Raw genomic sequence first — 25,332 nt, forward strand, 5'->3', positions numbered from 1 at the left:
GGACCTGTGGGGTATTGTGGGAGTGGGTGTGCCAGGGGAGGGGGCACAGGGCTGCGGGTGTGCCTGCGTGGTGCAGACCAGATGGGTCTATCCAATGTGTTGGAGAAGTGGGGGCGGGTTGGGATGTAGGTAGTAGGGCTGTTCCTTCCTGATTGGCTGATAGCATTACCTGGACATTCTTCCAAACGCTCCAGAGTTTCCTGGAACAAGAAATTGGATTGCATTTTAAAATCAGCATCAGCTACAGCAAGACAACAGAAAAATATCTGTTAATTCCTAGAATATATCTTTACATCAAGACAAAGGTTTAATGTCTGTGTAAGTAAACTGTAGCACTTCTACATGGCAGAACTTTTGAGAAGGATTCACTCACATCTTCATTGAGAACATAGAGAGGCATGGGACTCCTTCGACCAAGTGTGGTTGGTTTCGGCACAACATCAACTGCAATGATATTTGTTTCAGTGCTGGTACTGGCTGATATTATAACCAGACAAGTTTATAATATCTAAAAATATTTGTTTTGAATGCTCCCTGATGTGCTAAGTTTGAACTGAGTAATAGCAAAAATTGCAAAGATGCTGTACAAATACATTATAAACACCATATGAAGTCTTCTGTTGCTTACCATCATGGCCATTTTCACTCTGCTCCACATAGATTGGAGCTCTTTGGGGGATAGGGCGATGTTTTTTTCTACAGCAGAAAACAACAACAAAAACAAACAAACAAAAAATCCCATCAGAGCTTGTTCATAAATGTTGGCTATGACAAACTACACAGGTCACCTTTTTTTGTTCAGTAGATTTGTATTGATTTCAAATAAAAGTTCATATCAGATGTTAGTGGAGTAGTGAAGCAGCTGAGCTTGTTGAGATTCTGGACACATCATCGTCTAAAGAGAGAGAGAAGGGGGGAATGACTATAAAGAGACAGAGCTGCTCTTACTTGGAGGGTTTCCAACAGGCACACACTGTCACCAGGGTGATTAGGAGGAATATGCCCCCGGTGGACAGGATGATGTATAGCGAGCTTCGTCCTAGGCCAGAGGGATACAGTGGAGAGGAGAAAGAAAGAAAAAAAGAAGGAAAGAAAGAAAGAAAGAAAGAAAGAAAGAAAGAAAGAAAGAAAGAAAGAAAGAAAGAAAGATGGAGAGGCTCATGTTAAGAACAGCGGGGCTTAGCAGCAACATTCACATACTACTTGTTAAAACCCTGCTGAAACACTGGCCCTTGCAGTTTTGTTCATGTATTTTTTACCTCTGCCTCACAGTATGAAGAACTGAGCTTTACCTCCATCATATTGAATGTTTTTTTTCTGCATTCTCTTTGACAAGGCTGAGGATAAAACTAAATTTTGCAGGCTAAGAAAAAGTTCTGAGAAATGTGTTGTTTTGGGGAAGCCTCTATGTGCAAGCCAAAAACTTTAAATGAAACATGGCCAAGATCTCCAGCACTCTGAAGAACTTGATAGTTTTTCCTCGACTGCTTGCCAAGATGGTTGAATGTGTTGGCGTGAACGAGGTGCCATGAAGTAGCACATTAGGGTAGTCACTGGAATTTTTGCTGTGCTGTTACACATGCAGAGGGAATACAGAGTGATTTGAGGCTAAGGTCTGTTGGTCTTTTATTTATGCAACACTTCACAGCACAGCAATAATGAACCCAGGATTACTGAGCTCCACTGGTGCAAAACATTCACATCACCTGCTTTCTTTTTCTGCCACCTCTTTGTAAATAACTGTCTTTTCACTGGATCAGACTGTGTGCTAGCATCTCTCACCCTCTGTCTGTCCCCCTTCACATGGCATGTGCCTCTAAAAGTGATGCCCAGTAACAACCCCTCTGAGCTAACTTGCTGTGCTGGGCTCACAGCCTGGATTTGCACTTGTTGTAAACAACGTTGTTGGAGAGGCAGCAATACTTCTGTAGGAGTTTGTTTGAGATGATAATTGCTTTGGCCTGCCACTGAGAGCGGATGGGTGTTTTATAATGAGTTCAAAAGTACACAGTTTTCATCATCAAAATCTTGTCCTCACTACAAAATTGTCCAACATGTACTACAGAGTTTTGTAGTAGCACCTTACAGATTCAGCAACACAGTTTGCTTTTACAGCACCATATACTACAAGTGACCTTCATCCCCCTGCAGTGCAACGACAGAGTGTACTAATTTTACAGCGCCACCTACTGTAGACAGTGAGCTTGACGGGCATGCTCTTCATCATGCTGATGGGGTTCTCCACTGTGCAGGCGTAAATGTCATCATCTGACATCAACACTCGCAAGATGGTCAGCACCTTTTGGTCATGTGACAGCAGCAGACGAGAGTCATTAGTCAGCTCTTTGCCTCCTTTCAGCCAACCATAGACAGGCTTTGTGCCGTTGTCATGGGAACAGTGGAGGTGAAAGTACTCGCTGTACTCCAGGACAGACGAGGCCATCATCTGGACGTAAGGTTTGGACACAGGAACTGGGAGGAACAGGACACAGGATACAACAAATTTAAAAGGGTCTAAGATTGAGATTAAAAAGTAGAATTTCAGGAGGAGTTGAGGAAGAGGTTGACCTCAGTCGAGTTATACAAGAATAACTGAATTGTGGAGTCCTACAACCTTGAAACTTGTCTTTAGTATGTGCTTTTAAATAGAGCACCACCAATACACTCTGAATCACTCTGAACCTCATTATTTAATTTAGCCTTTGGTTTTGTGTATGAACAACAAAACTTCAATAATGTATATTCTGTTGTGCAATAAAGAAAATGTATTTTTTTTTTTTTTTTTTTTTTATGTTAAAACACCTCTTTGGTGGCCTGCTCTGTCTGAGATTAAGCAGGGCCCACCCTTTGTTTCCAGGCCCTGGGCCCCATCAATGTATTTTTTTTTTCAAACTGAAACAGTCCCATGTTTCCTAAATCCTAATGTATCCTCAGTAGTGTCCACACTGCTGCTATGTAAAAAAAATAGCTGCATAATCTGACAGTACATGTTCAGTAAATAATACGTGGAATGTAGTTTATGGTCAGGCAGCTTCCAAAGAGACTTTCTTATTCAAACATGGTTTTTCATTTCATTCCAACTTTGTCATTAACATTGACAATGCTGCCATTTGTATTGGCGTGAACAGCATTAGCCACAAACATAACGTTAAACATTAGCAACATGCACAATCCTATGTTCCCTCAACATAAAAGGAATACTAATGTCCACAATGTCCATGTCCCCTTCAATATCAACAAAAACGCATAATCTACTTGTTCAGTAAGTAATATCTGAAATGGTGTTTCAAAATTGTGTATGAGAAAAAATGCATTGCGGGAACACAGGACCTTGAAAACATAGGACTCTGAGCACACATGACCTTTGGAACAGAGGACCTTGGCAACAGAGGGTCTCAAGAATTGGACCTCGAGAACAGAGGATCTTGTAAAAATTGGACCATGGCAAAATCGGGCCTTGGGAACATAGTATTCTAGAGACACAGGACCTGAGAACATAGGACCTTGAGAGCATATGGCCCTAGGAACATAGGACTGTGACACCATAAGACCCTGGGACCCTGGGAACATAGATATCCTGCTCCTTGGGCCCATCATGTGAGATTTTGAAATCTGGGACAACTCAGCCTTTCAGTGGACAATAACTGCTCATACCGTCCACAGTGAGCTCGATATAGTGCTCTCCAGTGAAGGTGTCATCGGTGATGGAGATCTCCACTTCATATGCCCCTTCGTCTGATGGCTGCAGGTTGTGGAGCAGCAGTGACCCATTCTCGAACACCAGGATACGGTTGCGGTACTCTGGTCTTAGGTTTCCAATGATGCTGGTTCCTATGGACTGCACCACAGTGATGGGTTTCTCCTTGTCCCGCTTCAGCTGCCACTTTATGACAGGCTGGTCGGAGCTGCTGCTGGAGTAGCTGACTGACAGGAGGGCCTCTTTGCCCACTGTTCCTCTCACCAGTTGGGTTTGACTGGTCACATTCACCCCTGACACCTGACCTGGAAAGATGGCACAAAGACCATCAGATTGTGGTTTGGTCTTAAACTGAGGAACACCTATTATAAATCATATGGTTTATAAATAAAGGGCAAATTCAGAACATAGTGGAACCATAAAATTCTACTACCAAAATCGCAGCTGTCACTGCCACTGCCACTAATAACACTACTACAACAAAAATGAATTAATTTCAACTCCTAAAATCTTTAGAAATGGCTGTAAAATGCATTGTGTTACTATTAATGGCAGCAACATAGAATTACAGAAAGAGGAACCATCTAATTTTTGCTTCTGTAAAGAAAAAAAAATTATGTTAAATCCACCCACATTTCATAAGCTATCCTAATCACCTAGGACAGTTTAGATTGCTTAATTTTAACAGGAACAAATTTCTAAAAAATTTAAAGTGAAAGAGACAAGACAAGAGACAAGAGGGAAAGAAATTCTCAAGCTTCTTCAGTGACAGTTAAATACAGATTAACCAGATTTGCTGACCACAGTATTGCCCAGGCTGATTTTATGGGCATATACTTTAAGTAGGGACTCTTTTCAAACCTTAAAACTCATTTCGACAGCAGATGCACGATAAGAAACATTTTATTGCTTTACAAAACTAATCTTTTAATCTAGAGCGGCTCAAGGTTTTGTCTTCAACAAAACTATACAAGGTTTTTTATTCTCTTGATGGCAACACAAAGAGTCTTCTTTGGTTTCTGACATGACATGTTCACAGTGAATGGACTGAATATGTCTGCTGTTTCTTCCTTGCATAATTAATGAATATAAATTAAGTTAGAGCTCCTTAAAACTGCAGAGCTTATACATCCAAAAAAACTTCTTGCCAACACACCATTATTCATCGTTCAGCTGTGATGTCTAGTCATGTTTTGATGCACGCCTCGCAGACTCTCTCCCCCACATGACATCTTCATGACCCCACATAAAGAACAATAATATACTAATTTTGATTTGTGTTCTGCCAATTATTCTACACCTCCCACAGGAATATAGGGGAACGGTATTACAGTGTGAGCCGCATTCTATCCTTTATGGAAGAGCCCTGTCTTGGCAACCAGTACAGCAAAGCTATTATGTTCACAGTGGAGGTTCCTATAACTCAGTGTTGCTGGTCACATGGAGGTCTAAACATTGGCTTGGGGCCCGTGATGGGCATCCTACCGTTAGGCCTCAGTGATGGAGAGAGAGAGAGGGAGAGAGAGACCGACAGAGAGAGGGAGGGAGAGAGACTCGGCACTGTTCACTATTCTCTGTAGTGAGCCAGTTAGCATGGCATCGCCTCATCGCTGTGGCAACCATTTGGTCCGCCTGACAGGGGTTGCCAGGACGATAAGACAAAGGGCATGATTGTTGGAACTGGTTTCCTCCCTTGAAAAGAGTTAGGGAGGGTAAGAGAGAGGGGTTACAGAGAGAGAGAAAGTGAGAGAGAAACTCTTTGTCACTGGTGAGGCAGGGGATGGACACAGGGTCCAGTGATTCTGCTACAACATTGGCCTGATCCAGAGTAAAGTGGGCCCTTGGTACAGAATCAAACTCATAATCGCGTTTTGAAACCAAAATCAGTTTAACCGTTGACCCCAAACTATTGAGGTCAGTTTTTCTTCACACGAGCTCACCTAAAGCCCACCACACCACAGCAAGCTGGACCATGTTATTGTGCAGCAACGTCCTGCCCTTTCACAACTCACAAACGCCCCAAACTTGCTGCTATCAGCACACTTAACTTACACGTCCCCCTCTTACGCACCCACAAAAGCTGAGGCCACTCCAGCCTCCTTTGAGCTGAGGATGGTGGCTGAATAGAGCAGCACCACCCATGAATTAATCCATTCTGCTGCCTGCTCAGGGTGCACAAGGACAAGGATAACTTCACCATCAAAAAACAAAACAAAGCAAGAAAACAGGATTAATCTTTAAACAAAATGCATGTTTTGTTGCGGTCCATTTGTTATACAGCTGCTGTCTGTAATTTGTGTAAACACAGAAAACACAAAATTAGTGAAAAAAAGTCTCTCCTAAATGATTTTAATTGAAAAGATGTTATTGAAAGTGATCATTGTTGATAATGAACCTAAACAGGCTCTCTGCTCGGTAGCTGATACTCTGTTAGAATTTCAAAAAAGAAACAAACAAAAAAATTCCTCTTGTTTCGCACCCATCGTCTGTACCATAGCTGTCCTAGTGAGATTCATTATCCTGAAATCTTTGAGTAATGAATGTTTGGTCTTACCTGTGAAGAAAATGAGGGGGAGGAGGAGGCCAAAGAGCGTCACTCTTGAATGAATGTCTGTGAAACTGTCGCCTGTAGAGGAGGTCTTCCTCTCCACCTTCATCTTGTGTCCCAGGCTGAGTCTTTCTCCCACCCAGTGAGCATGGTTTATCCACCCCGGACACGTCTCTATGGCTGAGCACTAAACACTCTCTTCACTGCCTGCTACACTGGCCTCTGCCTGGCTACACTGAGCCCCACTCTCCTCACAGCACCCCAGTCACAGCCAACAACAGCCAACTCTGTGTGTGTGTGTGTGTGTGTGTATGTGTGAGTGTGTGTGTGTGTGTGTGTGTGTGTGTATATCTGTGAATGTGTTTGTGGGAGACAAAGACATAGTGAAGATGAGCTCTTCTTTTCCACTACTCATTGCCATGTAGGAAAAGCGGCCAAAGAAGAGAAATTGGTGTTTATTTTGGGTGTGATTATGCACCTTAGAGCATTTTTTTTGTGAGACGCTTCCCACAAACACATCAAAAAATGTGTTTTGTTTTTTGATTTGATTTGATATTTGTAAAACTTTGACTAACCCATAAGAATTCAGCACAGTATTTAATGAAATTGTTCGCTGGAATTCCTGCCGGGATGATCTACTTCAACCAAAACTGTGGCTCTGAGAGGAATTCACTTGAAGAATTGAAATGACTGAACTTGGAAAACAACAAAGTTCCCCCTTCTTTGGCCCACTCTCCCCCCTTTGTGCAAAACCCCTCTCTGGAGCCTCACAATAAACTCACAATTTATCACTTGGCAAACAGCCCTACAGCTGACAAATATACACACGCACACACATGCACATGCACACACATACACATACAATGTGGCACGGGTTAAGACCGGTATCTGTGAATGTGTGGCATATGTTTTTGGGTTATTCTTGACACTGGTTGCAAGACATATTTCTCATGAAAATGGACAATAAAGTACAGTCTTTCCTCTACTCTTTTACACTTACGTGTTTGTTGCCACAACGTGTGTGTGAAGAGCATAGCAGTAGGGGAAACAAGGGTACAATTCCTGTTTTGTCCTCTTGGTGGTGCAGAGGGTACATGAAGCCACCCCAGTAACAGTGGAGAAAGGAAAAAAAAAACACAGTGCCAAAATAGAATAGTGTTTGCCATGTTACTACACGGAAGTTATGCCATGCTTTACTGCACATGTGCCATTTCCCAATCTCTTTAAATATTTAATATGCATGGCAAAAGGTTTAGAGGAAATTTATGTCATGGTTGATATCCAACTTACTTTCATTATACATGAGCCATAGCGTGTTCATGTGACATAATACTCCCGTGTGTCTAGAGATCAAGACTTGTCAACTTAAATGCGTACAGCATTGAATTGCATCATAAGTTAGCTCGCTCATGTTCAGTTAAAGAAAAGTCTATTATGCTTGACTACAAAGGGAGGTTTTATACAAAGAGGGCAGCATGTTTGATAGGAAGCCTCAGGAATGTGGGAACAGCTGCTGTCATCTCTTAGACTCACCACTCACCCCTCTCCCAGGGTTCCAGTGTAATTCAGACTGCGCTGTATTTGGCCATCAAAGCTGAACCTCTCCCCTCCGCCTCTGCCCCCTCACTGCCCTGGGTAAAAGCAGCACCTCCCTCTCCTTGTCATCTTCTAACAGACTCCAAATCAAGGGGAACACTTCCCAGTCAATAGAAGAAGAAAGAGAGGGAGAGAGCAGAGAGAGGCCCTCTGTGTTTTGGAGTCTGTGTGTGTGTGTGTGTGTGTGTGTTTGAGTGTGATGAGGGAAACCTTTGTCATGTTTAGACCACAACAAGCTCCTGCTGATTTCATTCGTGTGACTCAGGCACACTCAGTGCAAGTTCACACGCATGGACTCCATCAGGATATGATGCAACTGTGAGCATAACAATATGATATGCATATCACACCCTCTGAATTCCTGTATCACTTTATCCTCGTTAATTACTGGGGTATTGTATACAGCCGCAGTAATCAGGAATACTAATATTTTCACCCTTTCATATCTGCCAGTTTGTGTAACCTAGTTTGGATGAGAGACACTTCATCTATCTCCCAATACCGAGATGTTGAGGCCACCGGCATGACCACTGGAGAGCAGATAATTGCGCCCCCTGCTGTTTGAGCTGGCTCATATCCATCGCTAATTACCACCCAGGAGAGTACAGAGATCTTTTCCCACTGACAGGCTGTCTTAGAAAGGGAGTGAACCAGCCAAGCAGATCACTCAGATGATCACTACCTCCTAAAATAGTCTACAGTCAACTTGACTAGTTATAAAATAAGGCGACAGAGCTGTTGCACTTTGCCTCTCTATTGTAAGGTGACCATCTGCTGTATAAACAGCAGCTCGCTCACATGGGATTCACATGAGGATCTAATAAGACCTGAGCTGACACGATTTGCGGGCTGCCTTTTTTTTTTTTTTTTTGGAAAGATGTGTCTTTTCTTCACTCTCAGAATTCAATTTACAGCATCAAGTGGGTGTTGTGCTATGTTTGGAGGTGTGCAGGATATTGATTGTTCACCCACAGTCATTAAAGAGACAGGAGAGCGAGGCACCTCAGGGACTGAGTAGGAGAGAGGGAGAGAATAAGTCTGTTTGAGATCCATAGGGATGTTTATGGCACTGTGGTGGAGGAAGCGAGTCGCGAGAGCGAGAACTGTCCTGCACTTATGTTTCCCAATACCATGAAGAGGAAGAATCATGGTGTTTCAAATGTCCCATCTTTGCCAGCTGGTGACACAAACAGGAACTTGTGCATGTGTGTGTGTGAGGGAATGAGTGACTATGTGCGTGGGATCTGTGTATGAAAGTATGGGTTGTGTTTTTTGCTGTGTAAATGCATGTCTGCAGTTCAGGTTTGTGCAGCGTGCTGTTCTACGGCTCAGATGTGCGTGGGCGGGCTGAGTGGGAGAAACAGGAGACTGAAGATGCTCTAGCTTATTTCTCATAAATCAAACAAGACGGCCTTAGCAAATGAAGCACATGTTGTATTTTTTTTCGGGGTGGGTGGTGTAAAGATAATCTTCATATAGTAAATGTATGGATTGCAAAGTATTAGCTGAGACCTTTTCTTCATGCACAAACACATTCTATCAGATTATTTGTATAGCCACAAGGCTCTCTGATGGTAATTATCATAAGTGAAAAAAAAATGACTGACTTCTGTAGTGCATCAAGAAGTTGAAAAAAACTATTAAAAATTCAGAATTTTGTGTTCATGAGTTATACATGAGCGTCTCCATGTTGTTAGTCAGCCACATGGGAAACAAAAAACATTTGTCTCAGCTTCACAGAAACTTGCTTGATCCAATTAGTGGCTTCGCTTATGTTGCAGTGATATGTTATGCTGCATAAAAAAAAAAAAAAAAATCAGCTTTGGCTGAGGGCCATACATTTCTCACATTGCTTCTAGAAGAAGTGTCTGCTGCTGGTGTGTGTAATGAAGGGGTCATACATTTATATACTGAATATACACATTATCACTGCTGGGTGAAAACCTTGTATCTCAAAAAAAATATATCAGCATCAGAAAAGTTTTACACTCTCTGAATGGTTTTGGAAAAGTTTCCTAAGCCTAAGAAGCAAGAGAATTTTCTCAACTGAGAGAGGATTCAGTTGGGGTGAAGACATGAAAATCACCAAAATACAAGATACAAGGTTTTCATATGACAACAGTGATATATTGCTTCACTTCAGAAATCTTATTTCACTGATTGATTGTATAAACAAGTTAGTGCATTGTGAAATACACTGGCTAATTTGCAGTGACTGGTGATCTATGGAGCAAGAGAGAAATTTAATGAGAGCCTGTATGATATTCATTAGTGGTGAATTCCTGCTGAGTGCTATTTGCAGTCCCAGTAATTCCAGACAGCTCTATTTCCATGTATTTATTTCTATCTATCTGACACCTCCATTTGTTTACTACACTGCTCTAACATAGAGAATTTGGTTATAGGTGAGATCAAAGCCACATTTTAATACTCTAAATCAACACTGAATTAATGAAGTTTAAAACAGACATTTAACTGTGTAGTTTAGGTGGATTTATTAATGCAGTGCCATGATTCTACAGCAAGGTCCAGCAAGGTTCCAGTCAATCAGTTTTCAAGCACGAGAGCTCTGCAAATTCTCTAGACACTGACAATGGGATTTCACACGTGATTCAAAATTTGTCAAACAAGTCAAACCCATCAACACAAAGACAGAGCATAGTAAATCTATTTATCATAAGATAAAGCTGTACAAAAGCTTCCAAGAAAAAAAAAAAGTGGAATTACTGCATGCTTACTGTTCTGGAAGATCAGATTTTTATAAAAATGCTTGAGAAGGTGAAAAGAGAACTCATTTTTCATATATGATCAAAAAAATAATCAAGGCAATAACAATCTAAACTAAATGACATAAATTAAAATAGATAAGATTGAACATACATAGCTACTTCTGTTTTAATGCTTTAATCTTTTTGTGAGCAAGCAAAATATGTAAATAATAGTCCAGACACAAGCACTTAAAACAATGCAAAAAAAAACAAAAAACAAAAAACAAATCAGTCAAAGCCATTTTATGCAAATTCTAAACATGATGCATACAAGATTTTTACACAGATGGTATGAACTGATCCATCCAAAATAAGCCCTGTTTAGCATTTAGAGGACATTCATTTTCACATTCACAGATCATCATCTAAAAACTAGCACACTACCAGAAGTTTCACAAGTACATGCAGTGAGCTGCAAATTCTGGGTCAAAGACATCCATACTGATGACACTGCTGGGGAAGCAGAGAAGGAGTGTTAGAGTTCACAAAATTCACATAACACACCCTCAAATCTGTCTGTTAGGTAATTTTCTACTGCTAATTTGTGTTACAAAGAAAGTTACTCCTGGGGTAAAAAGGCGTGCCTGAAGGCTGCCACAGCCAGCCTGTGCCAGCCTTCTCTCGCTACCTTGCTTTTCCTTACTCTCTCCATCCAGGTCAGGACAGGGGTGTCACTGCTCTGGCACAGATGTGTCGTCTCTCTCTACTGCCCCCGATCCTCCTGTCTCTAAAAACAGAAGCAGGCAAAGCATAGTTAAAGTACTGCAGATCCTGGAAAGAATATTCACTGTACACACTCTTACTCTTAAGGCTAAATGCTCACATACATGGCCTCAAAAGATAAGGATATTGAACTGAGCGAGTGGGTTTTTTACTGTGACACACTGGAAAAAAAAAAAAAAAAACTGTTAACATGACACTCCACTGGATGACGCATCAATATCTCGTCACTAACACTGAGGTGCTACAGAAGCAGAATTCATTTTCAAAGCAGCTTAAGTATCCTATGATGCAAAAGTCACGCCACAAAAACAGGTTCTAGGTTTTAAGCATGTAGGTTTTCATGTTGTTGAGTATTTTTTTCCTCATGATGATGACTGATATATCTAATGAGTTTAAAAACCATTTTAATGGTCTATGGTTGTGAAAAGGGGTCTCCCCCAGTGGGAGGAGCTTGGGATGCTCTGTCCCTGTCCGACAGGCCCATTAATTCTGCGAGGCCCTCAGAGGCATACACCTAATACACCTGGAGTTATAAATACATCTCCTACATAAGGATGCAAGGAAACCAGCAACTGGGTTAGGGAGAATCAGCAAACTAGATCCCTGCTGTCGTCCACATCTCCCAAGAAAATGATGTTTTTTTTTTTTCTAACACGAAAAGGTGAAACTTCGAAACCTGGGGATCAAGATTCAAATCTAGGTGGATTTATATCTGATGGAGATGTGTGTGCACAGTGAGTCCAGTGAGCTCTGTTTAGGAGTAAATAGTTGATTTCGTTCGGGACTGTAATCTGCTATGACCTTTGGTTTTGGTTTGTACAACCATGATAACAAATCTAACTGCAATACTGGGGGACCGATAGTAGACCTTCTTTTTAAAGCCTCTTCAAGGCACTGGCAACTGAAACAAAACTGTCAAATATCAACAGATACCAACACATCATGTGAGGTTTCACTGGCAAAAAAAGTGCAAAGTTTTTTAATCATGACTGATAATTACACAGAAATATTTTCCTTGCTTATATTTGCAGGGCATGTCTTACATTGTGTGAATGTAAAACATAAAGTGCTGGCATCAAACTGTGACACACTTCTCTTTTTCTCAGCACTGATTTAACAGCACATCTACTTGTGGATTCATTAATAACCATTTTAACTGAAGAATTAATTGAAAGTTTTAATCATTGCTGGGGACTCTATGCAGTAATTAATTGACTCAGTCGGTATGTGTTGCATTAATCACACTTGGGATAACTCATGAGGGGGCTCTAATAGGTGTATTTAATTATGTATAGCTTTTAAATTGTTCTGCTGTGTTAAATGGGAAATCAACTTGTGTTTCTGCATTATGCTCGAGTGTTAGTCTCTGACAAAGGTTGCAGGCATTAAATATTCCCACTTGTGTGTCTAAAGCTGGAGCGCTTACAGTATGATACAGAGGCTAACAACATACATGATATACTTTACACCAGTCCACCATGTGTGACACCTTTACCTGCGCCACTCACATTATATCTAACACGGCGTTGCATGGTGTACATAATATTGAATTGCTCCAACTCCAGTTTTCATATGACATTAGGGATCGGAGTCAGCATGGGCTTTCCAAAGCCAAAGCGATACTTGGGTGCTGATTTGATATGTAGTGTGAGTATTTTGCTTCAATGTTATGATTTTTTGTGATTTTGGATTTCTTAAAATGTGGCAAAGTTTTCTCCGTCTTAAATAATGTAAAAATATGTCTTAACTACAGAAAAACTGATGTCTGTTTCACCCGTCCCTACAAGCTAATATGGAAATGAATGTAAAACGAAAAATGACCTTATAACACTTATCTATATTCCTTGCTTATATATCTTACAGCCCCTTACTTATGAGTATAGACTATGTAATAACTATGTAATAGAGCTTATACCATCTCCCCATCACTTACCTTATGTCACCTACTGTAGTTACAGCTCCTGATAAGAGGCTCTATTACTAGCCATAATGCCCTCTTTAGTGGCATTATGCGACCTACTGTTATCCCTTGGCTCTACACCACTGACCTGTGTCCCCCTGGCTTCCGTTGAGCGCCTCCCCAGTGCTGCTCACCTCCTCCCCTTCTGCTTTGTCCTCTGGCTTCATCTTCTTGCGAGTCATGTGGCCACGGAAGCCAGCTTGGATCTTGGCGGCAGCCTTGTTGGCCTCTGGGTCGTCCAGGGGGATGTCCATGATGTCCTCCTCCTCCTGGGGTCGGCTGCACTCCTCCTGCTGAAGGCACCAGAAAATGTAGAGCTTCACCACAGTAGGACAGTACATTATTTGGTTGTATCAAGATGTTTTCCTCTTGGAATTCTGTCAGGACAGTACTGAAGCAGTTCTTCTGCTTTTGACACTTTGCCATAGCTTACTTTGTACAGCCAACTCTATAAAGTGTACATGCCCACTGCTGTATTGACAGAGAAGAAAATGTGGCTGTTGCCAAGTTGCTCTATCTTATTCCATGTCTTCACTGGTGCTCTTGGGAGGTTAGTAACCCACATTGCTCCCTTATATTCTCTCCCTTGTTACTGCGGGAAAAAGGGAAAAAGTTTGATTCCCTTGTTGAGTCCATGGCAGAAAAACAAAACAAAACAAAACATCAGTGTATTCTGTAGTACATTGTCTGTTTTGGTCTCTAACATTGAAGTAAACTAAATACAGCCATGTAAAAATGCTGTACCACACTGCTTATACAGTAGTCTGTTTGCTTTACTTGGCAAAAACAATATAAAAACCACTAATGCCATGAATATTTCCAAACTAATCGATGGCCAATTATCAAAGAAAAAATAATCCCCCGAGACACAAAGCCATAAAGCAGGCTGCATTGTTTCTGTTCAGAAACATGGTTAGGGTTAGGGTTAGGGTTAGGTCCCTTTATGACCAAGCTACAAAGTGACAAAAATGTGACATGATTGAATATTTATTCATGGTTAATGTTTGGCTAATGGTTTCCATGAAGCTAAGGGCTAAAATAAGGGTTTAAGTTTAAAATAATCTTTCTAGGGAAAAGCAACTTCTTGCCCTGCAACTTGGCCAGAAAGACATGACCCAGCAAAAATTGTGCTGCAGTCAACACCAATATTCAGTCATTGAAAGCACAGTATACACTGTCCCAAAGGAGGCATGGGGTGGGTGGAAGAGAATTTTTTGCTTGTCATAAAGTGGCAGTGGAAGAGTGCCAAGGCTGTCAACGAGTTATGTAAACACCAATTCACATTCTGTGGTGAACACATATCAGCAACACCCCATGCGTTGCTTATAGAAACAGATTGACGTTTCACACAAAGGCAGCCCACAGAATGAGCCCACTGTCATCCCACTACCTTGGTGAAGCAGTGCATGTTGTCTCCAGTGAAACCCCTCCAGTGTAGGAGTGTGACCACCCACCTGTTCAGCCAGTATTCATTAGCCTCCCTGTCTGACTGCTCAGTGAGCTGCCAGCATCCACTTCTCTTACATCAGCAGAGAGCAGGGCTGATGGACTGGATTGTGTTAGCTATACACCTTCTCAGTGTTCTTGTGTTTATTGCCTCAGGGTCCATAGGCTTGATCTGACACACACACTGATTTTAAATGTTCTGATGTAAATTGTGTGCAATACCATCCACTTATTACAAAAATAGCCTGACAGCTGGTTTAAGTAGGACGAATTGTGTTCCTTCCCCCTGTTAGAAATAAATTATTTGTGAACCATAAATACATAAGCAGTTTACTTAATATTTCACATTTCACATTAGTCTACCAACTCTCCACTGAAGAACAAAAGGAACAAAAAATGGAAAAAAAAACTGTCACCTCACACCATTAGCAACCTGTGAATGCGCAGCATACATAATAAACTGATCACTGGTTAAAAATGGACAAATTCAATCAATTAAGAAAGTTAATATGAAGCTTTTACTTACATTATGGCAGTCCATGGCTTAGTATCAGGGATGCCTTTAGATGAGCTGACCTAATATGCCTTGTGCCTCGATTTCTATGTTGACCAAGAAAGCTCTCTTACATGAGTCTCCAGTACAATACAGATGCCTCACTGGCTCCTACTAACAATCACTGTATGCTCACTAACGCCCGCTCACGCACAGAGTGAGCGAGAGAGAGAGAGAGAGAGAGAGAGAGAGAGAGAGAGAGAGAGAGAGAGAGAGAGGCATACAGTCAGAAAGAGGGAGAGAGAGAGGGAGGGAGAGAGGGAAAAAGAGACCTCCTACAAACATGACACCATGTGCTCCATCTTTTCAGTCTCATTAAGGGTGCTAACTCACTGCGTCCACATCAACGTGAACACACCTCACAGACCCCACCTTGTCATATACCGAGCCCAAGACTAAAGAAAGGAAAGTGAAATAGGTGAATAGGAGCATTTGGACTAGTTATGTAATTTTCTGGCACGAGTAAAGCTGAAGGAACTATTTTTACAAGGAGTTTAGTTTTTCATCATCACCACACATAAATGACCATTAGGTTCCGTGGGCATGGAAATACCCAAGTTTCACTGTCAAAACAGCAAACTCAAGAGATAGATATATAGATAACCAGCACAGAGGCACAATGCCAGACCCAGACAGTCAAAAAACAACAACTGCTGACTTTCAATTTCGACTAATACTGTCGAATGGAAACAGTTTAAGCATCTTGGAGTGTTTTATACCAGGAGGTGTTATAAATTGATTAGAAGCAGAGTGAGCTAACAGCCCTCTCCATCCCTCTGATCCCAGCTGGTATGGCCGCCCACGCTCCTCTCCCAGCCTCAGAGACAAGACGGAGAGGGAGAGAAACACAAAACATATCCATTTATCTGAGTTTTATTTCTGATATTAGCACTCCCCACCTGGTTTACAGACCATTAAAGCAATATATTCAGCTCTGCCCCCTATATCACGCCTAGTTTCACTAAGCCGACTTGCTTTATCAGTCAAGAAATTTTTTGTTCATTTGTAGGATTAATAACCATTGTGTAATCACATTTACTGCCATCAATCACAATGCAATTAGTCTACACGTATTAGCCTAATTATTAGTGTATCTCACTGAGTATTTATCAATCTTAGATGAAGATACATTTCTTTAGAGCATTAGGAGACTTTTGTGGGTCCTTGGGAAGGGTCAGATACAGACACAAGCGTATATAAAAATTACTGGACAAGACATCTGAGATCTTGCAGCTAGGTCAATGTTAGAATAGATGGCCTACATACTGTGGAGTTTGGGAGCAGTTCAGTTTCAGCTGAAAGAAATTCTGCCGGTAAATCAGAATCATATTAAATGGGTACTGTATGTGAAAATACAGAAAAAAAAGTATTGTGGTGTTACCTGCCAGTTAAAAACTACTTTTAAAGGGAGATCGCTGATGCAGATGATCCCTAGCAACTATCAGCATCAGCATCTCACATTAATTCCATGACGACATGAAGAGAGAGCAGGATGGTGAGGGGTTACCATGGCAACATTCTTAATACCCCTTCCTACATTCCCTCCCAATGTGTAAGCCACATTGGTCCAGACAAATCAGACAGGCTAACTGTGGCAGCAGTGAAAATCTTAAAGGCTTAATCCACAAGACAAACTGTTCAGTCAGTTTTGTGTGATGATAGACTACTGGACCAAGTTTCAATCTGCAGAGGCTGTGGCCCCCAGGAGGCACTGGCACTGATAAAACAACAGTATTACAGTGATATTTTATGGCAAGCGAGCAGAGCAGAGGCCTCAAACAGCATCTTGGAGAAAGGACTACATATACTGCACATATACTGCATGCAAACATTGAACTTTGACACTGTAAGAGTAGCTCTAGACAATTTTGGCAATGATCCTCTGGATGACATTCAGAGTTTACTAGAGCATAGGCCTATGCGTCATCTAGGAAGTTAACTATTTTTGGGACATTTTCAATCACCTCCCTCTGGGGAACGGTGGACAAAAAAGAAACACTCTGTTGATCAGAGTCACCCTTGAAGGGTATATTTATATAGGCTACCTGACAAAGGAATGGGAGCACAACACATTGTAGCTGAGCAAAAGACACCTCTGTCTAAAACTGGATGAACATTTATCCTTTGCCTGTTGATTAATGAATGTGTAGGCATTCCATTCCCATTCCATACCAGAAGTGGTAGAGCCATATAGGAGTTTAACAGTGTGAGGGGCTCTGTGATCAGTCTCTGACCCCATCGGCTATTGCCTGACGATGATTTAGCCTCTGGGGATGACAAAAGAGTGGCAATATTTTGGGAGTAATTTTTTTTCCCAAGATGGCAAAGTCACTTTTACATTTGAGTGGTCACTTTGGGTAATTAGTTAAGGTTAGGGTTATAGTTGGGGTTCGGGTTAGGTTACGGTTAGGGTTGGGTATAAGTTGGTTATGGCTGGTTATGGCTAAGATAAGAGACAGAATTTAGAGAATGAATGTAAGTCAATTAGGTGATGCCTTTGCCATTCTAGAAAAAAATATACACATGCTCAGTGGGCACTTTATTAGGCCCACCCCACCTGCACAATCTAATACAATCTAATACATCTGCTGACCTCATAGTTAGTGGTGCTGTTGTGCTGGGCTGCATTTTATTGAGAGGTGTTTCTGATATTCTGCCCCCCTCATGTATATAAATAGGGAGGACAAAAAATTAGAATCACCTCTCAATACAATGTAGTCCAGTACAAGACCTCTGCAAAGATAGAAAGATAGCTCGATAGATAAATAGATAGATAGATAGATAGATAGATAGATAGATAGATAGATAGATAGACATGCATATAGAATCTGTAGTGATTACTCTGTGATTAAGAAAAGTGGTTAAGTTACTACTAAGTGTAAGGGCATGTGTAGGGCATGTAAACAGGTGTTGTGTTGCTCTAAAACGGGCAGGTAATGTTCAGGACTTTGTATAAAGAAGAATAATTGAGCAGTTACCTCATCATCACTCTTGCCTTCAGACTCTAAGGTGTCCTTTTCAGACCCAAGTGGCCCGTGCCCTTCTTGGTTGTCATCATCTGTCCGGTCTGCACTCTGAGTGGGGCTGACTCTGCCCTCTTCACACTCTGTATCGCTCATTTCTTGTCCCTTAAAATCAATCTTTTCTTCCTCTAAAAACTCCTCTGCTTTGGAGACTGTTTGCTTTGATGTGACCTCTATTCCTTCCGCTGTATCATCTGGCTGTGGCTCTACAAGTTTTCTCTCCATCTCTTCACTCTCCTCTGGTAAAGTCTCTGCATTTGACTCTACAGTTTCACTCTGTGCTTCCTTTCCTGGCTTAAATACATCTGACTCATTTGCTTGTGATAAATAAAATTCTGCATTATCATCATCAACTTCTTGAGAAAGTTTGTCTTCCATCTCAGTTAAGCCTTGTGCTTGTATGTCTTCTAAGTCTTCTTCAGCCATATCAGTCTTCTCATCATCTTTGACGTCAGCGTCATTTGTGTCAGACTTTGTTTTCTGTATTTCAGAGTCCTCATTCAGGCGAGATCTGACTTCACTTATTTCCTCAGTATCCTCATCTACGTTATTAAGATCAGCTTCATCCTCTGGTTTCTCTTCCTCTGTCTCAGTGGTGGGTTGCTGTAATGAGCTGATGTTTTCAATACCTTCTCCCTTCTCATCATCATCATTAATATTTGAATCAGAGTCACTTGTGCCTACCTTCTCCTTCATTATATCAGAAACCTCCTGCTGACATATCGTTTCTTCCTTTTCAGGATTAACTTCCTTCTCTACTATCTCTATTGCAGCTTCATCATGATCTTGTGCATTATGTACATGTTGGTCTGCATCTACCTCCGCAAAGTTGCCGGGCCCTTCATGTTGTTGTGTCTCTGATAGCTCAGCCTGTGACACTTCTGCTGAACCCTCCTCTACTGGCTGTCTCTCACCACTTTCAGTACTTCCCTGAACCTCAGGCACATCGTCAAAGCTAACTTCAACCAAGGACTCCTCATTTAGTGCAGCATCACTGCCTAGAGCATCCTCCGACTGAGGCATTTGTTGAAGGGCATTGTCTTCAGTGGATAAAATATCATCTGTTATACCAGAACCAGGCATAGTTTCTGCCCCTTCCCTCTCCACTGTTTCCATTGTTTTCTCTGCCTGATCTTGATCCTTATCTATGTCTTCTAGATTAGCTTCAGGGGATTTGATTTCAGACAGTGATGACTGTACAACTGTTTCTTCCATCTGGGGTATTGAGCTCTCCTGTTCAGTGCTATATACATCATGGGGTTCAGCATCAGCCATCGTCCCTTCTGTTTTTTCTTTTGGCCTTTCAAGTTCCTCAGCACACACATTTACATCTGCTAGCCCAGAATATGGAAACTCTTTTGTTTCTTCAAGGTCAGAACCTTGTTTTTCTCCTGTGGAGTCTCTAATCTCCTCATCTCCAGCTGCTGTCTCTTGTTTTTGAACTGTGTAGTCCCCCTCATCTTCTGTTGTTCCCAACTCTTCAGCACACACATTTACATTTGAACTCCCACTGAATGATGACAAGCCAGTGGGCTCTAATGCAGACTGGCGTATGTCTTTCTCCAGAGTAAATCTACTGTCATTTTCATTTGCTGCACTAAAAACTTCATCAGATGTAGATATTGTTTGGTCTTTCTCCTCTTCTGTTTCGCTCAGCTCATCTGCCCTTTCATCTGTTACAGGGAGCTCTGATTCTTCTTGTGAGAGCTCCATTTCCATTGAAATAACACCTTTCTCTGTGATTATGTCTTGTTCTACTTCTCCTTTATTTTCAGTTGGGGGAAAATCCTCAGAGACATTAGGGTTGGCAGTGGAGGGAGGTGAGACCTCTACTGCATGGCTGGATTCATCTTCAGTGTGGGACTCTGACTTTGGTCTAAAAGTTACATGACAAATTTTTAATATAAGAACAAAAAACACGAATATTTCAAAATTTCATATTATAATCTGTGATGCTTCTTCAAAATACTTAACATAGAACAATGTCCTAATGTCTCTCTTGGTTCATCCTAGTCTTGCGACTTTCTTGCTCCACTTTTTTCCTCCAGTCTTGTCCTGTGCTTTTCACCTTCGTTATGACACTATCAGGCTGTCACTGCAACATTTATCTTCAGTATAACTACTGTAAAATGAAACCTATACGTAATGATCATGAAACATATCAGATAATAAGCCAGATTTTATTTTCATCTCTTTTTCACTTTTCTCTGCCCTTTCCCTCAGCTTCATCCTCTCCTTCACCACTGCTGGTACATAGTATGAGACTCACTCAGAAGGGGTCACCACTGTTGCGGGCTCTTCTATTGGACCAGCCTGTTTGAAATAAAAGGATTATGCAATGATGAAATGGTAAACTAATTAATATCACATGCTATTCATGAAAACACTGGGGAAGTTCTACCATTTACAATGCTAACTTTGTGACAACAGGGGTGAAACTAATTAATAACATTTACTCATGTTACTGTGATTTGGTAGTTTTTTGTGTGTACCTTTTAGAGCATTTTTAAGTCAGAAATTTTATTTTCACTTAAGTACATTTTTGTTAAGTTATCCTACTTAGCTAGAGAGAACACATTTGTTTGACTCTTTATAAATATTGAAATTTGATCATCAGAGATTGAAGAACTGTTGAGCCTTCCACAGTAAATGATTAGTCAGAAGACACTTGAGTCAGCTGGCTTTATGTTGCTGATGGGCATTTGTCTTTGTAATTTCCAAATTTCCAATGAAAAGAATCTAGTTTTGTCCTTTAAAATATCATGGAATCATTGTTTCTAAGAGGCAACACAGTAACTTTTACTCTGCAGTAAATTTTAAATGAGCATTTTTTGAAACACTTCTATTTAAGTAGATTTTTACAGTCGTACTTCTACCTCAGCACATATCAGCCAAGTAAGAACACGTCCACCTGAGTGACAATTTTGAGGACTCTTTGCTCTCTGAGCAATCTATACCTCTCTAGGTTAACACATCACCCAAACAGAGCTTGATCACTCTGACTGATTACATGAAATTAGTTAATGAATTAGAATCAGGATAATGTTAGTTAAGGTGAGTTTTAAGACTAGCCTTGAATGCATGGTTGTTGTAGAATCTGTCTTCCAATTTGGCAGCCCACTCAGCAGGGTCCATGCCACTTTCTACAAAAAACAAACAAACAAACGATCAAACCAAAAAACAAAAAAAAACAAACAAACAAAAAAAAAACTTAACATCGTTTAAACGTAGGCTTTAACTGCAGTTGCATATGCAACACTTATATGTATATTACCTTCCCTTTTCTTGAGCAGGACATTAAAGTATCGTGCAGCATAGCTGGGGATGTCCCCGGGCTGGTCTCGCAGGACTTCCCGGGCCAGCCCCTCCAGGATGAGGCCAAATCCACGGGGGACCCGCAGGTTAGTGCTGGAGAAAGGCACTGACATCCTCTGCCGGAGACTGGGGGCAGCGACGATAACTGCTGCACTGGTGGTGATATTTGATCAAGACAAACTTAGTGTTTTTTACTTACTTTCTCCTTAATGCCCAGGAAGTGTCTCGGAAGTGGGCTGAGAGCGTCAGCGCTCGTTAGCAAGTATCTAAAAAAACACTGAGCTGGTGTAACCACATCAGTAGCAAAAGAGATGTAGCTATAAATGTTCAAACGCTGCAGGGGTTACAGTGATGTGATAATTCCAGAAACACCCTACATTTCATTGCTACGTACCTATACTTTTTAATTCTTCACAAAAGCAGCCATTCAGACTCTCCTCGGTAACGGAGAGTTTTGTTGACACCTGTTACTACGCAACCGCTCCAACTACGGGTACTGACAAGGCGCAAACACAAAAAATGCGAAACTAATATGCACAAATTGCTTTATTCGATAGTAAGGACACTTTACAAAACATTGTAACAACGTTTCATCTCACTACAGCAACTTTACAAAGCATACAACACAGTTTCAATGACGTAAAGGGGTCATTTACAACAGTCTAACACCTAGGCTAGGTTAATAATCCTCCCCTTCTCCTCAGGCATAAGTGATAACTGCATACTCCGAGTTGGTACTCATTTTGCGGGTCACCTCTCTGGGCTGGTGGACATGGAGCCTGTCAGCTGAACGAGAGGCCTGCAGATGAGACCTGGGACCGCAGCTGATGCTTGATTCCTCTCTCCACCGCTGGAGGGGAAACAGAGAAAGAGTCATGCAGGTTATAGCCCTGTAATTGCTTAATTCTTGAGGCTGATACCATGTTTATCTCCGGGCTTAGGGACTTTTGTTGTGCAACCCTGTGCACCAACAGCTACACAAGCAGCTGATATTATCTGATACTGGCTCTAAAGCCTGCTTACTGCAAGGATTTTACTCATGAAACAGAGGAGTACTGGCTGTCCTTTCATGTTGGGGCTCAATAAGATGAAAGTGTTAAAGGAATAAATGAGCCATGGTGAATTTGCGGCCTCTAATTTGTCACCTCTCTTTGATCTCCAGGAGTCAAGTAGCAGATCTGGGTGAGTTCTGGTGTACTGGCACCCCGGACAGTGATCATGATATCAGCATAGGGAACCTCAGTGTCACTCTGATTATCTGGGTCAAAGGATGTGATCATGAGTTAGTCATTGATACTGAGTCACTCTGAAAGTAAGTGTACTATTACTACAATACTATTGATCCATACAGGAGTATCTTACCTGGTGTTGGAATTCTCAGTGTCACTCTTTCACTTTGGGTTGGCAGTGACCCTGGGAAATTTCACAAGCACATGAATGGCAAATGACTGGATGTGTGTAATCCTTGTTTTCTTACAAACTCATTTTGCTCTTGTAAAATTTTTACCTTTAGCCGGTGAGAGGATGGTATGAGAAGTTATTGGTGATCTGAAAGGGTGAGGGGTTAAGATGTTATCCAATAGAGAATTTTACATAATGTCACATAAACCAGGACTCATTCCAAAATTTGTACCCACCCTGAACTGGAAACAACAGGCTCCCCTGAAAAATACATGGAATGATTAACATGATGACATACAACCAACTGTGCCATCTGTATTTTCTTATTTTGAGGTTGGACTTTGTAAGTGTGAGTTTATACATTGTAATATATTGTATATTCACCTTTGCCATTCCAGTTTTGTCTGCTCCGGTTTATACATAAGTAAACAGCCAATGCTGCAAGGACCATGGCCACAGCGATCGTAACTGTTGCCAACACCTTGATTCCAGTAACTTCCCCTGTTTTTATGGCAACAACAGTATGAGGGCAACTCTTAGGTTTCAATCTGCTATACTGTGCATACTGAGAGAAATTATATTTGTTTACACATTTTCATAATCTGCACCTTGCCAAAGTGTCATCTCAACTTCTGAATCTTCGGGTTGAGCAGGAGGAGATGCTGCGAAACGTAGAACATAATACAGCATGTAAGGAATTTCAATAGCTTTTGTTGTACGTAGAGCCTGTTTTCAATACTCACCAGTGAAAATTTCAGTCTTAGTCGTATCCGTCCAGTCTGGGGTACTTGTATGAACTGAAAAACACGCAGGATCTACTTAGAATTTTGTATTTATTGCCATCGGCAAATGTCAAAGATAAGAAATAGCCTATCATAAAGTCTTTCTACCTGGAACATATAGTAACACAATGCGTTGTGTTTTTTTCTGGAGTTGTGGATGGTCTGTATTCAGCGTGTAGCAAGTGTAGTTATTCAGATCCTTCCTGGACACATTTGATAGATGAACAGATATTGTGCAAAAGCTGCTTGGGGCGATTTTCTTGTCTCCGAGACACTGGGATGAATTAAGGCCTTTGCTCCAACAGCCACGGATGAATCCACTGGAGCAGTTGTAGGTGCAGTTTAACGTAAGAGAGTCCCCCAGTGCAACAGGAATACTATTAATGGGTATACTGGTCACTGCAGCTGCAATGAGAGGAATCCACCCTTTACAAAAAGCTCAAAGTATTACATTACAATTATATTGTAAAGCTAATCCAGTTCTTTCTGATGCTAAAGTCTATGAGAAAAAATACTTTACCTTGGGTTGCCCAAAGAAGGAGCAGGGTGAAGTGGATTGAGATTATCATCGTTGCTCACAGCTCCTCTGATTCCTGCTGCTTATATCCTGCAGTCATCTATCTTTTACCAATGTGTTTTGGTAACACTGGCACCTGCACTGATAGGCACAAAAATACTTACATATTACGCCCGCACTCCTGTTCAGGGGTGCAGGAAGTGGTAATCACAGGATGCAGTATGGGGTTAAGAAGAGTACTTAACTTTCCATACGCTGCACCTGACAACATACAAAGGAAAGAATTGTTGGAAATGTAAAGGGACAAATAAATTATTAAATACAAATTAATACACAAACTTATTTTTCCAAATTAACTTTACTTTGCTTATGCTTCAGTATGTAAAGAATCTGGCATCTTTGCATCAGGCATCATTGAGAGAGATGGGTGAAGGTGTGGTTTCCACACCACTGCAGATGCACACATGCACCTCGCCCACTGCTGCAGGAGAAAAACACATGAAGCTTCCTGTATTCATTTGTCACCAAAGTAGCATATTGTAGCCAAAGTAATTATCCAAATCTTTGAAGATAGAAATCTCTTGTCTGATAAAGCATTTAACATGAGCCACGGGTCCAATTTGTGTTTTTCTGCAAAGATATTTGGTGTTTGGCCTCTTATCCATTATTTTGTTCTCTTCTAACCTCAAATGAATTACATAGGTAACATAAATAATTAAAGTGATCCATCAACAGAGAGAATATCTAGGTTAGCTTTGGCACATACTCATGCATTATGAAGGCACAAGGAGCAGCTACATGAGAACACCACTGCATGCCATTATCAGCAGGAGCACTCACCTGAGAATCAGATTTCATGCTCATGTTTCACTTTCAATGACTGAGGGCCTCTCACTTTCATGTCTAACACCAAACAGTCTCATGGGCTTAGACCAAACTGTGTCACATGAAAATATACAAAAACTGGATCGGAGTGGAAGTGATTAGAAATTCTGCAATAATG

The 25,332-nt window shown here is 41.2% G+C and overlaps 3 protein-coding genes across 4 annotated transcripts in view; all 3 read right to left on the reverse strand.

Moving 5' to 3' along the window:
* Positions 1-6,490, reverse strand: part of hepacama (hepatic and glial cell adhesion molecule a) — a 7,049-nt gene extending 559 nt beyond the window's left edge. Inside the window, exons 1-7 of the mRNA XM_030067169.1 lie at positions 6,252-6,490; positions 3,655-4,002; positions 2,191-2,472; positions 949-1,039; positions 629-696; positions 374-444; positions 1-200 (exon numbers count right to left, since the gene is read on the reverse strand). The exon at positions 1-200 is cut by the window's left edge and continues 559 nt beyond it. Of these exons, the coding sequence (XP_029923029.1) occupies positions 1-200; positions 374-444; positions 629-696; positions 949-1,039; positions 2,191-2,472; positions 3,655-4,002; positions 6,252-6,354 (1,163 nt within the window). The 5' untranslated portion in view covers positions 6,355-6,490. The remainder of the gene's footprint in view (positions 201-373; positions 445-628; positions 697-948; positions 1,040-2,190; positions 2,473-3,654; positions 4,003-6,251) is intronic.
* A 3,857-nt stretch (positions 6,491-10,347) lies between these two features.
* Positions 10,348-15,405, reverse strand: nrgnb (neurogranin (protein kinase C substrate, RC3) b). 2 transcript variants are annotated; one of them, XM_030067216.1, is made up of 3 exons: positions 15,265-15,405; positions 13,381-13,582; positions 10,348-11,336 (listed from the first exon to the last, which is right to left on the reverse strand). In XM_030067216.1, the coding sequence occupies exons 1-3, from the start codon at positions 15,277-15,279 to the stop codon at positions 11,281-11,283; spliced, it is 273 nt and encodes a 90-aa protein (XP_029923076.1). In that variant the 5' UTR covers positions 15,280-15,405; the 3' UTR covers positions 10,348-11,280. The 2 variants fall into 2 exon arrangements, with proteins under 2 accessions (XP_029923076.1, XP_029923075.1); XM_030067215.1 differs by having other exon boundaries at positions 13,381-13,585.
* Positions 15,406-22,323: 6,918 nt separating this feature from the next.
* LOC115370449 (uncharacterized) lies at positions 22,324-24,480 on the reverse strand. Its single transcript, XM_030067475.1, has 10 exons — positions 24,333-24,480; positions 23,921-24,217; positions 23,774-23,827; positions 23,639-23,692; positions 23,415-23,531; positions 23,267-23,291; positions 23,137-23,177; positions 22,992-23,042; positions 22,775-22,887; positions 22,324-22,479 (listed from the first exon to the last, which is right to left on the reverse strand). Exons 1-10 carry the CDS (start codon positions 24,379-24,381, stop codon positions 22,330-22,332), a joined length of 951 nt encoding a protein of 316 aa, XP_029923335.1. The 5' UTR covers positions 24,382-24,480; the 3' UTR covers positions 22,324-22,329.
* Positions 24,481-25,332: the final 852 nt, after the last annotated feature.

The sequence above is a fragment of the Myripristis murdjan genome, chromosome 13, assembly GCF_902150065.1.
Source record: "Myripristis murdjan chromosome 13, fMyrMur1.1, whole genome shotgun sequence".
NCBI classification, from domain to species: Eukaryota; Metazoa; Chordata; class Actinopteri; order Holocentriformes; family Holocentridae; genus Myripristis; species Myripristis murdjan.

Excerpts from the sequence above, each read along its gene's own strand:
- LOC115370449 (XM_030067475.1), bottom strand. The coding sequence starts at position 24,381 with ATGATAATCTCAATCCACTTCACCCTGCTCCTTCTTTGGGCAACCCAA. Across the intron at positions 23,292-23,414 it reads ACAAAACTGGAATGGCAAAG|GGGAGCCTGTTGTTTCCAGT; the intron begins GTGAATATACAA and ends TGTATTTTTCAG. Across the intron at positions 22,888-22,991 it reads ACTGAGAATTCCAACACCAG|ATAATCAGAGTGACACTGAG; the intron begins GTAAGATACTCC and ends CCTTTGACCCAG.
- nrgnb (XM_030067215.1), bottom strand. Across the intron at positions 11,337-13,380 it reads CGGAAGCCAGGGGGACACAG|AGACAGGAGGATCGGGGGCA; the intron begins GTCAGTGGTGTA and ends TTCTGTTTTTAG.